Source organism: Parasteatoda tepidariorum, chromosome 10 (assembly GCF_043381705.1).
Source record: "Parasteatoda tepidariorum isolate YZ-2023 chromosome 10, CAS_Ptep_4.0, whole genome shotgun sequence".
In the NCBI taxonomy this organism is placed as follows: domain Eukaryota; kingdom Metazoa; phylum Arthropoda; class Arachnida; order Araneae; family Theridiidae; genus Parasteatoda; species Parasteatoda tepidariorum.
In genome coordinates this window covers 12,147,064-12,163,483 of record NC_092213.1, presented here as the reverse complement: position 1 = coordinate 12,163,483, position 16,420 = coordinate 12,147,064, and the positions used below count along the sequence as shown (strand labels likewise).

The 16,420-nt window shown below is 29.9% G+C and overlaps 1 protein-coding gene across 4 annotated transcripts in view; it reads left to right on the top strand.

The window, feature by feature from the left end:
* Positions 1 to 16,420, top strand: part of LOC107453600 (transient receptor potential cation channel subfamily M member-like 2) — an 83,651-nt gene that overhangs the window by 25,388 nt on the left and 41,843 nt on the right. For 2 of the 4 annotated variants that reach the window (XM_043044090.2, XM_043044091.2), the window contains exons 2-6: positions 8,364 to 8,570; positions 11,237 to 11,416; positions 13,428 to 13,643; positions 13,826 to 14,018; positions 16,038 to 16,233. In XM_043044090.2, coding sequence (XP_042900024.1) covers positions 8,364 to 8,570; positions 11,237 to 11,416; positions 13,428 to 13,643; positions 13,826 to 14,018; positions 16,038 to 16,233 — 992 coding nt within the window. Of the gene's footprint in view, positions 1 to 6,327; positions 6,555 to 8,363; positions 8,571 to 11,236; positions 11,417 to 13,427; positions 13,644 to 13,825; positions 14,019 to 16,037; positions 16,234 to 16,420 lie in introns of those variants that run through there. The other 2 variants (XM_043044088.2, XM_043044092.2) reach the window with 2 other exon arrangements.

Genomic DNA, 16,420 nt, shown 5'->3' with positions numbered 1-16,420 from the left:
GTGACACATTCTAAATTCCTTCACAAAGATTCTTTCTCAGAGATTTCAACTCTTTCACTATATATTTACACCTAGACTTAACACAAAGACAGGCACGAAGCCATGTGGAACATAAACAAACTAATTATGCATCGAAGTTGCCAAGTACACAAAACAAAAATATATCACGGTTACAATGAAATACATAAACAAATAATAAGTCTAAGTTAAGTAAAAGAAATAAACCAGAAAAAGTCATATCTCAACTAATTCGATGTGCTATATTACTCTATATATAATTAACTTACCATTCTTATCATTTATTAATATTATAACTTATATAGAGAAACTTAACTCAACTTTATTACGCCATTTCTCTGATAAAGATTAACTGACCCTGACATCATAGGTCACATGTGTGGGTTTGGACGATCTTCTTCTTGAAATGCTTCCCAATTGCAACAATGTTGCATCCACAATTTCCTAAGTTTTTTTTAAAGAAATTTTCAGTGACTAGCAAAAAAATATTCCATTTGTCCATATTAGTCCCATGTCCATACTATCCCAGCCTGAAGAGGTACTAGCAAATATATTCACCTAGCATCAGAACCTGCCTGCTCCAGACACTTAATTACTTATCTTGTCCACTTAGGTTTTACCAATTTCTCATTTTATTCGGGTGTCTCACTGTTTACATCACGTTTTATCACCCTTTAGCCTGCTGAATTTTTATTGTCTACTCGGTTTTTGTTTTGATGTTGTGATTGTTTTAAGTCGAGTTTTGTACTTCTTAGGCTGTTTTAACTTTGAATTTTAACCAATTTTCTTGTTCTTAGCATTAATTTATTGTTTGATTTTAATTGTTTTTATTTTGGACTTTTGTCTTCTCTTATTCTTAAATAATTCTCTAATTGGCTTTAACTATTTTAGATTTTACAAGCCCTTTTGATTTTAACTTCTTCTGATTTTACAAGCTCTTCTGGCTTTTAATTTTACAATTTACTTGATTTTAATGTTCGCTTAGATTTATTTATCTCAACTCTTTTTTTTCTCATTTTTAAAATCATCTTTTGTTGCCTTATACTGGTGCTTTATCCCCTTGCATGATTTTACTTTTCTATGGTTTATTTACAATGGTTTTAATTTTGTAGTTGCCGCCAACCCAGTTTTAGTGGTTGTTTATTGTGATTTGTTAGTGAATCACTGTGTAACTTATTTGCTTTTATCATTGCCTATTGTTGTAGTTCGTTGGTATCAATGCCTATTATGTTGTGAAACTTAATCTTTCTTAAACTGTGAATTTAAAAAATTACGCCGTTTGCCCTATTAAGGGCAGGTAGGTTACTTATTTATTCTTATACAGTCCCTCCCTCCTTTGCTGGTTTGATTTCATTTTTGAGAAGAAATCTGAAAATAAATGTTAAACTAGATCACTTGCGCAGCACTCTGTATTTTCCCTCATTAAATTCTTAATTCCCATTGACATTTTTTTCATTTATAAAAAAAAAAAGAAAATTCTCGTATATTTTACAAACATTATATTTGTTTTGAATTTAGAAAAAAATAAAAAATAAAAAAACGACATCCTGTTTGTCACTCCCACGTTGTATGTCATTGCATTTTTGTAGATTCAGTTTTATGTTATTGAAATTTCTTTATGTAAATTTAATATAAATAGCTTTTATGGTTACCATAAGGAAACAGGTAATCCCAGGTTACCAAAATATTTCTTGCATGTTTTCAGCTTTTCTTGTAAGTAAAAATGGATAAATGAATAAATAGATAAATAAATTAATTAATAAAATAAAAAGTATGCTTTCCAGACAGGGTTATCATAGCAACAGATATTTGACACTTGCTAGTGTTGGGTATTTATTTTAATAGGCAAATGAATCAATTGTTTGATTTCATAAACACGTCCGACAATAAAGCAAACATGGCTACATGCCAAAAGAATTAAGTTCCATCATTAATTAACAAAATGATCTTATTGTGATATTTTGTTTTCTTTACTGTCTTTTGTCTGTATATAAATTTTGAAGTAATATCAAAAGAAGAAATGTTTTTAAAACAGTTATTAAAAGATGGCAAAGACTGGAAAATTCAAGCTGCTTCTTAAAGCTTTTTCGCAATGTTTCCCCCCCCCTTTAATTTTCGAGTTACAATAAATAAATCAAGCAGACCGGCCTGTGTAGGGGGCAGGGAACTGTCCTTGCATCAGAAAGATTCTGTGTTCGAATCCCGGACAAGGCATGGATGTTCTTTCCTTCTCTGTACTATCTGTTCTCACTGTGAGAGCGAGGTTGGCCCACCTAATATGGTGCCCCTGAAGGAGAGGCCAACATAATCGTCCTGTATATGCCTGAATTGACGAATGTTTACACAGGTGGGCATTGGGGAAAAAAAATCAGGGCTTGTACACATCAGGAACACATTACGAAGTGGTACAAATATTAAGTACAGCCGCGATGGCTCAGGGGATGGATAGAGCATTCGTCTTCCAAAGTGGCGAACCGGGTTCAAATCCCAGTCGATGCGAATTCCGCATCCGTTTTGCATCGACCACAAGGTTGACGTGAAATATCCTTAGTGATAGGCGGATCATGAGTTATAGTCCCCTTGCCGTTAGGCTAACCGTGGGAGGTTCTCGTGGTTTTTCTCTCCATGTAATGCAAATGCGGGTTAGCTCCATCAAAAAGTCCTCCACGACGGCAAATTTTTCCCAATACTCGATCCAGGAGTTCCCTTGTCTTCTGGATTGAGTTCAAAATTACTAGGCTACGGAGTTGAACAACCTTTAGACCTTTTGATTTAATTATTTAAAAATGCTTCTTTGAAAATTCTAATAAGTTCATTCGTAGTAGCTATATGATTCCATCAAAAATAGTTGAATCTACCCTCATAACTACCAAGATTTGTTCTTTCCTAGATTGATTTTCAAAAATGGCGGAAAAAATGAGAATTGAATAAGTAGTTTCAGGCAAAAATAATTTATATAATAACAGAGCCGTACCACTGTAGGATTAGTACGCACTTATCTATGTAAGTTTAACTTATTCACAAATAGTGGTTTTTAAAATCAATCAAAATTGCATTTATAAATTCAAGAATAGAAAAAAATAATTTAATAGAATTGAATAGAAAAAAATAGGTTATGTAACCACTTTGAATATAAAATCTTGAGAAAAATGCTGAAGAATTTGATGTCTGCTTAGTAGGTAAATAGTGACATTTGTCGATTCAGAAGCCAATCAGGCTCAACACACACGCGCGACGTCACTTACTGGTATCCAATTAAATGTGATTTAAATCAGATGGTTGGCACTCTAGGTATAATCATTCACTTCTTTTAAAATTGGAATTACCCAAATGAATTTCTTAAAAGGTTTAAGTTTTCTTTTTAAAAAATCCGGAAATGTAATCTCAGTAACTCTCTAATGTCTAAAAATATGAAGTATATTTTGTGCTATGTGGATTAAAGAATAAAAAAAACTACTAAAGCATAAAATGAAACTACAGAAATGGACATACTTTAATTTCGGTTCTATTTACACTAACCTTTCGTAGTGTTCAAAACAAAAATGTCTGTTACTTATTTTGGTGTTCAGATACTAAGGAAGGTTCTTGTTTATAGTAGAACAGAAATATTCCATTTTCCATCCATTTCTGTACTTTTATTTGTTCTTTATTCACGTTTTTTTTCCAGCTTTGTAATAATTAGTATTTACTTGGTTATTTTTTTTTTATCAATATTACATTTTTTTAAAAAAAGGTGTTTTTTTAAAAAAATTATTATTGCACTATATATAAGATATTAAAGGAAGTTCTATTCAATTAATAAAACAGAACACATCAATTTGATGGTTGAAATCTGTTTATTACCGGGATTTTCTAGAGGATTTGAATGTTTGTATCTACCTTGTTATCAGTCGATACATGTAGTAACTGTACTTAGTCATTGTAGTAGCGGATTATCAATATTTCAATTTTGGGAGAATATTCTTTTTTTAAAAATAATTTAACATATATTATGTGGTAATTTAGCAATTCATTCGTAGTTTTTATGCAAAATTAAGAACCATAATATGTTAAGTATACAAGTATCTTTAAATCGATCTGAAATAATTTGATTAAATTTTTTCAAAATCTAAAGTTGTTGACTTTTTCTTCTTGGGCACTACAGCCTAAGACAGGCCAAGGCCGCCCCAATAAGTTTTCTAGTTAGTTATTCCTATTATCTTTAGATCCTTCTCAACTGCGTCCTGCCACCTAGTCGGATGGACAACCCATTTTTCTTGTACCTTCTGGTTTAAAAAAGTTGGTGACTAATAACTGAAAATATCCACTTTAAGCACAATTGTTCCATCACTATTTTTATAAAGTCAGTTTTCTCATTACTACAAAATGTTGCATATTACCCCCCACCGCAGAGAATGGGTAAAATAAAATTTGCGTATAATACTTTCCTTGTTTTAACAATTAAAAAACAGAACAGCAGATAGTCGAAGTTAAGGAAGAACATTGCATACAAAGATAAATCCTACTTTTACGCTTTATAGAGAGCGTTTGGAATGTCGATGAGAAAGATCGATCGAGGGAGGCCCCTTATTAAAAAATTGATTAATCATTTTAAATGTAAATTTAAACTATTTTGAAAAAATTATTAGCGCTTTTCCGCTTGAGGGCATAAGTAAACCTTTTTTGTTATAATAATAATATTATTATTATTACTTAAACACAATAAAAGTAATTTAAAAAATAAAATAAACAGAGAAGAAAATAGTTGAATTTTCTAATCCTCGGCTAACGAAAAAGTTCCAAAATACTTAATTGAAGATAGAATCTTTTCTAAAAATTATCGTTTGATTTTAAATATTTCAATTTAAAATATTTATTAGTTTTTATCTTAGTTAAAACAAATTTTTCACATTGCGTTTAAAAAAAATATTGGAAAGAAGACATAAATCATCTGCCAATTGTATAAAAAATTAACAGCAAAGCATTTTCTTGAATATCATTTCTTCTACTTTCTACTTCTTAACTCTTTACCATAAAGATTTTTTTTTTTAATTATTCTAAAATTGTTAAAGTTAAACTATTTAGAAGAAAACAGTGGGATATGTTGGCGGTAAGGATTAAACATTCCTTTCGTTGATGAGATATCTAATTAAAGATTGAAGGTCAACTCGCCCACTAAGAATAAGCCGGATATTTCAACCGGATGTGATGCATGCAAGTTTTTTCCGTTTTCTCTTCTTCTGGAGAAGTTTTTTATTGTCTTGTAACAAAAGAATGGATTTTTGGATGTCTTTGTGTAATGAGTCTTGTTCATCTTGTTTTAATTGGAGAAATTAATTTCTACGTATCTAAATCAAACATAAATATGCAGATTGTGATACTAATTATTTCAGAATATTAAATAAAACACTGTCAAAAGTTAAGAAACTTTATCCCATGACTCGACATATTTAGTAAAAACAAGTTTCTATTCATTTTCATGAAATAATTTTTTCTCACTATTCTTCTTTTTGATAAGGTAGCTTTAAGTTTTCTTGCATTGCTGAAAAAAATTAAGGTTCTTTTATAATTTATATATTTGATTTCTTTCCTTCTTTTTTTTTTTTTTTTTTTACAAAAATAGGTAAATAAAATAATTCTACTGTTTTGTTTTCGTTACATATGAGTAATTTTTTCCCGTACATAATTAGAATAAGAAAAAGTTTATAAAAAATTAAACCATCTGTGGTTAATTTCAATCTTTATTTAAATTTTATTATTTTTTTAAAATTTTTAAATTAAAGAGAAAAATTCTTTACTCATTAAATACGTACAATTTTCGTAAGTTCTTCTCAAATTTAAAACTATATTTTCAAATTAAAAAAAAAAAAAAAAGANTTTTGGTTGCAAACTGTCTTTAAAAAAATTAATGCAAAGACTAAACAAAATCAAATCGAAATTTTTAAATGTAAGTTCAGCTATTCTTTTTTTTTCTTCCATTCCATTATAATAATATTTGGTTTAATTTTTTTATACATAATTTTTTTCTGTTTAAAAAGTTTTGTTTTGATAAAACGATTTCTCAAAGCGAATGCGGATAACAGATAGAAAAGTATCTTATGCATGTAGTATCAGTAGATAAACGTCATAATTAAAACTTGTGCAACGTATAAAAATTCTGAACTATTCCCCTGCATAAATTAGTCCTTTTTTCTTAAAGAAAAAATTAATTTTACTATTTTCTGTTTTTGTCTCTAATATGTATTTTAGTTTCTTTTCCTGCGGAGAGTGAAAACGAACTTTTTCATTGGCTATTATCTGATGCCTATCGACCAATGAAATCGTATTTATGATTCCTTACTTTAGTTTAGTTTAGAACTCGTGTTTACCTTTGTCAGCGATAGTTTGTAATTATGTTTGCGTTTGTTTAAATTTTAGTTTTGGAGTGATGAACTATAAGATTCCTTCATTTAATTAAGTTGGTAATCATGAAAAGATATCGGTACATGCAACCTGGAGCTAAGAAAAGTAATTTTTTTCGTCGTTTACGTTTCTTTGATTCTGGGGATGAAACTGATGTAAGTAGAAATTGTTGTTTTTTGGCGCGATGTTTGATATATTGTATGCTTTTAAAAGTTGTAATACTTTATCATTTTTTTTTAGGGGAGCAAACTTGTAGAATATATCCCTTATTTTTTCGCATTTAAAAATTTCATTTTCGATCAAATATAAAGGCGCATAACAGAATAACTTAAACACTATTAATCTTTTTTTTTCTTTCGAAATTTCAATTTTTTAATCTTATCTTCCTATTTATATTAATCTATCCGCCCAAATCTAATCATAACAATTGAATAGTTTCTTTCAATTAAAATATCATTGCAGTTTATTTTTTATTTCTCTTAAGTTCTTTAAAGAGTTACCTTCCTTGTATGAATAGCTTCGTAACATCTTGTTTCTGTTATAGATAAAATAAAGTTTGCCACAAAATCCTTTTATTTATATAATAGAACTTGCTTTCTTGTACCAAAAACTAGAAGATAATTCAGAAAAAAAATCTACCTGTATTCTTTTATTTCTCAAAATTATAAAATATATTACTACTATTGTTTGGATATGTAATATTCTCTAATAAAATTTACTACAATATCATTACAATTTATTAAAAATAGAAGAGTTCATCTTTTAGTTTTTAACTCAAAAAAGCACAGGGTGGCCACAGAGTAGGGAAAAGACAAAAAAATTTTATCAATCTGGAAATGTGAATAAACTTAATTAAAAAACACCCAAAAAGTGAGGGAAAATAAGCAATTTGAGTGTGAGGGAAAGTCTGATATTTTTAACAAAATATTTGATGTAATTATTTTTGTAAATAAAAAATTTTATAATTTCATTTCTAAAAGCAAGTAGGTATAATTAGTGTTCAGTATATATTTCGTGTGCAAGAATGAGGCACTCGGAAATTAATGGAGGAACTGGGAAATTAATGAGGAACTCTGGAAGATTTCCATATCTCGATCAGTGGCGGAATAGTCACCAAGTATTAGAACTTCTGGGCAAAGGCCAGCGAGAAACTAAAAAAAAAATTTATAATAGCAGAAAGGGACTACCTTGAACTTGTAACCACCCTCAGGCAAAACTCTACAGGTTTTTTTGAAATTTTTCCTGTTTAAAATCAATTAGCTCCTTGGCGATTGTAGTTGGCATGGCATATCACAATACGTTTATATTCCACATAACTGAAAAATTATTAATATATTTCATGCCACCAGGCATGAAATTTATCAGAGAGATTTGGTAAAATCATCATACGAAAGAAAGAATTTTTTTTTTATGTGTGTTAATAGACTTATGATTAGTGCTAAGAGTGTTAGATTCTTAGTAAGTTTACACATTTAAAAAGTGTTTGTGACCAACACCATTCGTTTGAAATGTTTGATGAATTGACACTTAAAAAAGAAGGAAAATTAATGTTGACTTCTAAAGTTCAATAAATTGAGAATTCATTTTAAATGTGGTATACTCATCCTGAAGTAAGTTCTTTAAAACACATTTAAAAAGTGTTTGTGACCAACACCATTCTTTTGAAATGTTAAATGAATTGACACTTTAAAAGAGAGAAATTAATATTGACTTGAAAAGTTCAATAAGTTGAAAATTCATTTTAAGTGTGTTAAGTGTTTTAGCCTTCTTGCAGTAAGTTTTATAAAACACATTTAAAAAGTGTTATATCTCTGTAATACCACCAAAAGGAAAAATACTAGCCCCTGTCTTACCACTAGCTGACCAAAAGGAATTTATCAGCAAGTGGAATGTCATTAGTTTTCAAATTATATTTATTTGTCTATTTAGTTCATATTAAAATTTCCTAAAATTATTTATTTTAGAAAGCTGAAGATGACACTCCCCTTGATGACATACCACCAACTGACCAAAATGAAGGAACTAAAAGCTCTGAAGATGATAAAACAGGTGTTAAACGCCAGCTCAGCTTTGCTGTTTCCGAAACCTTGGGGGATGATGTCGTTTTACGAAGGTTCATGGCTACAGAAGGAATATTAAGTTTCTGGAAAAATTTCGCTTATGAGGAGTGTGTACGTTTTGTCTAAATCATTTTTAACAAATTTATAACTTTGAACATATTTAGAAAAAGAAATTAATTCATTAGTTTTATAATTGTTTCATTATTTTTTCTAAATTTCTTTCACCTTTAGTAGAATATGATGGTAGTTAGTAACATTAAAATACTAATTTTATTTAATTTTTGCATGTCTTATTTTAAAGGTGCAGAGTTCAACAAAATGTATTTGTAATTTTAGCTAATGGTTAACGTAATTATGCTTTAAACTGTGATTGTCAATTATGATAACTTATAACCATGATTACAATAATCATGAATTATGATTTATTTGCTTATGATCATATGCTAAAAGATTACGAGAAATAACTCCATCCTAAGCAGGGGTCTGTTTAGAAGAAATTTGGGTATTTTAACGGACCCTTCACAAAATATCTTTTCATAAAAACGAACCCTTCACAAAATATTTTAACTTAAAAACGGACCCTTCACAAAATGATTTTTCTTTTAATCGAACCCTTCACAAATTTGTTTATCTTCATTATTATTTTGTTAATCGAATAAACCCTTTCCAGGGCAGAAAACAAGAAAGATGGATGTAAACGAATTAAGTTTTGTCTTCGGCAGACGATTCTTCCATTATTCGTCCGAAATTAATATTCTGCGTTCAGCAGTATAGGCTAAATACCAAATATTTGTATGTTGCATCTCTAATTTAGAAGGAGCAATTGTTGTTTATTTTTTCAAATTTAATTTTTTAATTACAATTTTGCAGTGTTGAGCATAATCTTGTATGTCTATACAATTTAAAAACTCCTTTAAAAAAATTTTTTTTTGTTGCAATAACGGACCTTATTTGCACATATTCATAAAAGCGGACCCTGGTTGAAAGAATGTGAGTAATTTTTTCACAATTTCACGAAAAACGGACCTTTCACAAACTGTCTGGACAGACCCCTGCTAAGTCTGAAAGGAAGGTGTATTTTAAACGAAGTGCTATTTAAGCATTTTAAAAATGCATTTTTTAATCTGAAAAAGAATTCTTATTATTCCAAAAAATATTTTCTCAAAAATTTAATGCAGTTTTTTTTATTATAGTTTTGACGGTTTCAATTCTTTACTATTAAAGTTTAATAATACTATTTATCCAAAAATTTTATTTATTTATTTACTTTTATCTTTACTATAATAGTGGTAAAAGTAGTGATAAAACAGGGTGTGTAGCGTTTTTAAAAAGTGCTTAAAGGTGCTTATTTTCGATTTTCATTTTTTAAAAGCCCTTAAAGATGCTTTTTTCATTGGGAAGTTTTAAAATGTGCTTAATTTTCCTTTTCCAAAATTAGATTTTTCCTTTATCATGTTGATTTTTGCTAAGAATTATGCAGAAAGACGCTGTTCACTTTGTTCTATTCATTGTTTTCACAATTAATTCAACCCCAATCTATTTTGGCGTCGTCAGTCCGTAGCATATGAAAACGCCATTCGATTTACAGGATTAGAAAATTTTGACAATTGTAAAAAAGAATGACGAAAGTTTTTATTTTTTGACATGACAATTAAAACCAGATAAAACTGCCAATTGTCAAAAACTTTCCAATCCTACCTAATTGTGTTTTTTTAAGTGCTTAAAAGTATTGTTTGAGTGCTTAAAAGGTGCTTATTTTTTGTTGAATAATTTGACCTATAGTTATGGAAAATAGAAAATGTTTCTGATTGTATTTTTAATATTTGAAAAGCTACTTCATACTGCTTTGTTAGTCTTATAAAAATATTCAAACAAACCTGCCAACTCTAAGTCATTTTCTCAGACTTTTTTTTTTATTACTAAGTGTAATCACTGTCCATAATAATGACTGTGATCTGTATGTTGACCAAGTTAAAGCTGGCAATATAAACCACTTTCACGGTCATGTAATCTGTAAAGGAATGTTCAACTACTTAACAAAAATCCAGATTTAATTCTATTTTTCTTTTCCAAAACTTATTTTAAAGCAGTGGTTCCCAAAAAATGTTTTGCAGAACCTTAGGGTTCCGTGGAAGGGTCACAGGGGCTTCGAGGATTAGGACTTTTAGAGTTTTGCAACTGGTAGTTAAGTTTATAAGCAATCAATAAATCATTTATTTAATGCTTTGGTTATTTTTATAAAATGAAAGTAAACTAAAAAAAAATAATAATAATTTTAAAAAAATTTAATATATTGCTTAATTAATGAAAAATATATTCCTATATAGAAACCTGCATTAGTATTCCACATCAAACTTTTGAATTCAAAATAAAACTTAAGTCAACAATAAAAATAAAAAAATGATTCGCTATTGACCAATATCCTATGCTTATAATAGTTCATTTTTATTTTAAAAACTTAATTTTAAAATTAAATGACAGAAAATTTAAAGGTGCTAACATGATGAAAAATTTAAATATTTTCAAATAATTTGTTTTTATTTAATTTGTTCCATATTGGTAATGATCACCAGGGTTCTGCCAGGAGAAGGTCCACTATTTAGGGTTCCATTTGTCTAAAAAAATTTGGAACCACTGCTTAAGAGGATTTGTTGACTGGGCAGGTAGTTAATTATCATAGTATTTATGTTAACAGTAATTTTTTTTTTTATGAAGTAGCTAATCAATTATATAGTGCCCACCTTTTATCACAGTTATAATTATTTTTTAAATTTTAGGGTCGTCCATTTCTTAGAGCATCTCATGATGCTAATATGGAATATGTTGCCAATATATTGCACAGAGAATGGAAAATTAAGAGTCCCAGGATTGTGCTTGTTGTAGTTTCTAATGTTGCCCCTTTACATACATGGACGAATAAAAGACAACTAGAACATTTTCAAGCTGGTCTTATAAAGGTATTATCTTCTCTCTAAATTAATCCTCAAGTGAAAATTAGTTTGAAATTATAGCTCCTAATAACAAAATCTATTTCAAATCTGGAAAGCGCTTAACTTTCCAGCACCCTCGCTCAGTAATTTTGCACGAGCGTCATGGGTGAAAGCCCTTATATACCAAGACGGAAAAGAGAAAAACCNCAGCACCCTCGCTCAGTAATTTTGCACGAGCGTGCACATATTTTTTACGGCAGCTGTTACTTTATTTTTGGCATGAAAAATTACAAAAATGAAGGAATATTAATAATTTTGCCAAGAAATAATCAGATCATTCCCACTAATGGGGCAGCAGTACAGTCTGTATCTCTTAAGTATTCTTTTTAGAAAACTTATATAATTATTTGTGCACTCAAAAATTTCATCAATCTTATTTATGTCTATTATTTTTAAAAAATGATGCTATTTCATCTTTTATATCCTTGGCATGGTGCTTTAGGCCAGAAGACACTTTTGCAATATTCCTCTTTTTCGTTTATAAGCAGTTTGCATACTTTACTTTTCACCACTTAACATAAAACATATCATCACCTTTTCCTTCCCCTGAATTGTTATCATAATTACGCAAAATATATTTTTCAGGTTCAATATTTATATTATTTTTTTTCTATATCTTCTCCACTCCAATTGCTGACAATCTCAAATCCAAATATTTTCTTCCCTTTTTCTTCGTAAGACAATTCTCAAAGCTGGTAAAAATTACTGATTGTATACATTATAATTTTTTTTTGTCATGAAAACCGATATAAGAATTATTGGTTTAATTTTATACAAATTGACACAATACACGTCAGTCTTTAACGAAATTATAAAACACTTGAAGAAAAAGCAATATTTTTCGTATTTTCATCCACGACCACGTAAATTTTGAGAGCAAACACGTTGCACGAAACCTCGATTTAAAATAAGAGTTGGAAAGAGTTGAAAGGAGGAATAGAAATGACTTTGAGACATCTCAGCTGCGATATGCCAAAAAAGTCCATTAAAAACCAACTTTGCGCAGATGCTTGTGCTTGAAGGTTAACAGCTTAAGCTCAAAATTTGTCTTTAAAAATTTTATTATACCTTTAAAGTAATAAATGACAAAAAGTAATTTTATACCTTTTTTTTTAATCTAACTTCAATAAAATTTGGAAATATATTGAAATTATGAAATTAAAGTTTCAAAATGTAGAATTTACTATTCAGGTTCAGGTCAAAAAATTTATACCTTTTTTAAGGAAATTTTTTTTTTTGCCTAAACATGTACAAGTATTCAAAGATTTAGGTTGCAACTAAGTATTCAATATAAAATTTAAACAAATGATTTCTTCAATGCAAGCTAAACCTATTATTCTATTTCTATCTTTAATTTGAAAGTGTTACTTATAAGGGGCCGTTCAAAAAGTACGTACATCCCGAAGGGGGGGGGAGGGGATTTGCTATTATGTACGGTTTTGTACGATGGGGAGGGGGGGGAGGTATTATACAAAGTACGTACTTTATAAACATACACCAAATTTAAATTTGACTTTATCCTACACCCTCCTTAAGTAAATATTTAATTTTATTTAAAACATAATTATTTTTATGAAAAAGGGGGGTAGACTAATAAAATGTACGTACTCTAAGGGGGGAGTAAGACCTTATGTACGGTAATGTACAAAGGGGGGAGGGGTTTAAAATTTCTCCATTTTTGTGTACGTACTTTTTGAACGGCCCCTAACTGTACACAATTTACAGCTCTGCTGTTTAATTAATAGAAATGGGCACTGTTCGTATTACGCTAAGAAATATTTAAATTATTATAAATTGGTATAAAAATTAAATTTAGAGCAGCTTTCAAAAGCTAACTTCTTTTCTGCAGTTCACTTCCTTAAAACGTTATGTTATAGGTTTCATTTATTAAACCAGTTATGTTACTTTTGTTTTAAAACTATGAAGTGCAACATTATTGTAGATATAAATTCTTAAAGTTATTACTTTTCTTGTGAAGGCTGCTAACACCACTGAGATGTGGATTTTTACACAAGGGGTCAACATTGGAATTACTAAAGTGATTGGAGATGCGGTACACAATGAGCTTTTAAGGCGGCAGGCACTTCGCTGCCATAAACATCCAAATATGTCTGGCCCATCCTTACCACCTTTGACGCTAGTGGGTGTCACTAGAGAGGATCTCCTCACCTATGGAGATATGTTGGATGGTCGAGTAAGTATTAACAGCTTTTTTTTAAATTCAATTTTCTCCTTTGTGATTGTCGTTCAACAGACCAGTGTGGGCCAAAGTCTTCTTTACGAGAACTCTCGAGGCATCACTTCTTGATATTTTTTATTGCTCTTTATATTAAATGAGTATTTGTATAGATGCTAATACATTCTTTTTATTGATAGGTGTCAAGAGTGGAAATTGAAAATGAAGGAAACAAGCTGGAAGAAAACAAGTTTGAATTAAATCCTGACCACTCCCATTTTATTGTCGTTAGGGACAGCACAATAAATAAAACAGGAATAAATCATTTCTTAATGAAATTAGAACATTACTTAGCTTCGTCTGAATCTCTTCACTGTGATATTAATGCTTCAAGTAAAAATGATACTTGCTTCATCTTATTAATACATTTTGTTGCCTCTCATCTGAATGTGACCTTTTGTTTGATATTTTTATAATACAGTTGAACCTCGACTGATCATTTCTCATGGTACCAGTCATTGTAAATATTGAATATAAGAAAAGTTGAAACTGCATCGGAATCTACTGATATCGCTATTCATATTCACAAGATTGTAATATCAGACGTCGATTTTCATATTTACTTGATTTAAACATTTGTGACAGATTGCTGCTCATTTTCTGTAGTCTTGCATAAATGCAGAATGTTGCTCTTTGTTCTAAAGGCTTCTGTATTTGGTTACTTTCACTATCTTCATCAGTATACTTTCGAACTTTTTCGGCGTTTGCAACTGTTTCTTGAACCTATACCACTACATGATCAATTTGTGCGTAAGCATCAAACATGCGGCTTGAAGCGTTTTTCCCAAACTGTAACAAATCCTTATTTTCATCATTACCATCGGGAGTTGTTTTTCTTCTTGTCATAACAAAATAACTTCCATATTAACCATTGATCGAACTTTTGAACATTAGAGGGGGACTCTCGCTAGTTTCAAAATGATCTAAACAGTATTATTCACATTATAAAAACAGCTTTTATGGTTGGGTCATTAAAACAAAGGAAAACATACTGTAAAAAGAAAGATGCAGGAATGATGGATCTAGGTTCGACTGTATAATAAATATTGTTGATAAGAGCCTGATTTAATCTTAATTTATCTTTAATCCTTTTTTATATATCTAAACATCTATGCAAATATTAACATCTTCCTTGGCAAATATATTCAATATAAATAAACAAGTGCATCAATATTTGACTGATTATATATTTCTTTTAGTAATGAGTAATTAAATTTTTATGCAGATCTTACTGTTTTTAATTGGCTTTCAAATTTTTGTTAATATTTAACATATTCAGTGTTTTACCCTTTTTTAGAAAATGAACTTTTTAAGTTACTGAATTAAGTTCATAACCTCTTCCAAAGAGGAAGCTAAAAAGTTTAACTTCGCCTATCCTTCTTTGTCTCGACACAGTTGGGATTGTACTTAAAAATTTTGGTCTGTTTTATGCATAAGTGTGTGTAATATTTTATTTTCTACAGATTTTTCCTTTTTTTAATTTTTTAAAATAATTGCTTATTAAAATATAAAATTATTGTGATTTTATATTGTAATAAGTTTTTTTAAAATTTTTTTTATTTTTAAATGAAAGAAAAAATATTTGAATGAAAGTTTTGACGGTGTTAAAAAGTATAAAGTGTGATCAAATATGACACAAAAGAAAAGAAATTAGCACCTTCTTTAAAATTGAACTGCCTTATGGAAAGAAGGTTGAATGCTTAAAAGCATTGTCTAATGCATTCATGATTTCTACCACTTGTAGTCTCCTTAACTCTTTGAGCTTTAGTACTGCCTTTTTCTGAACTTAGCTGCTTCTAAACTTGTCCCTGTGTTATGTAATGGGAAAGTAGAGCGTAGGAAAAAAGTTTCAAAACAATTTTGCCTAGAAGTGGCTCAGGGGATAGAGCATTCACCTCCCAATGAGGTGACCCGGGTTCAATCCCAGTAATAGCTGTGTGATTCAAATTCTCACCCGGCTCGCACCATAATCCCACCACAGTGCTGACGTAAAATATCCTCAGTGGATCATGGGTTCCAGTTCCCTTGCTGTCAGGCTAACTGTGGGAGGTTCTCATGGTCTTCCTCTCCATATAAAGCAAATGTGGGCTCCATCAATAAGTACTGCACGAAGGCAAAGTTCTCCCAATATTTGATCCAGGAGTCTTTGGTTTGAGTTCAAAATTACAAGGCTGCGGAGTTGAACATTAGAAGTCGTAAAACAAAAAAATTGGGTCAGTTGTTCACCAACGGTTATAAAAAAAAAAGTCCTGTTTTGAAATTCATTGTTTTTATATGGTTACATTTTAAATTTTTTTTATTCGAAATTCTTCAATGTCAATTTAAAACAGTTTGATTTCTTTTGTTCTCTAGCACCAAGAAAACACCCTGATGTTTGCTCCTTATCCACAAATGAGATTCCTGTTGTTGCACTTTTAGTTCAGGGCGGTTTTGATTGTGCTCGATTAATTTTGGAACATTTAAAAAAGCATCTTCCTGTTGTATGTGTGCGTGGTAGTGGTGGACTTGCAGATCTCTTAGCTTACGCATACTATGAAGTCTCAGAAAGGTAAGTTGCAGAAAAATATTTCGATTGAGTTCATTTATATTATTTGTCCTATGGATGGTGTTTTCAATATAAATGTAAACAACAACAATCTTGAGCTCTTGACCTGCTCTGCTTCCAGTTAAGAAGTATATAACTGCTTACTACAGCTTATTCTGTGAGGGGATATTTTCAGATAATTTCATTTTTA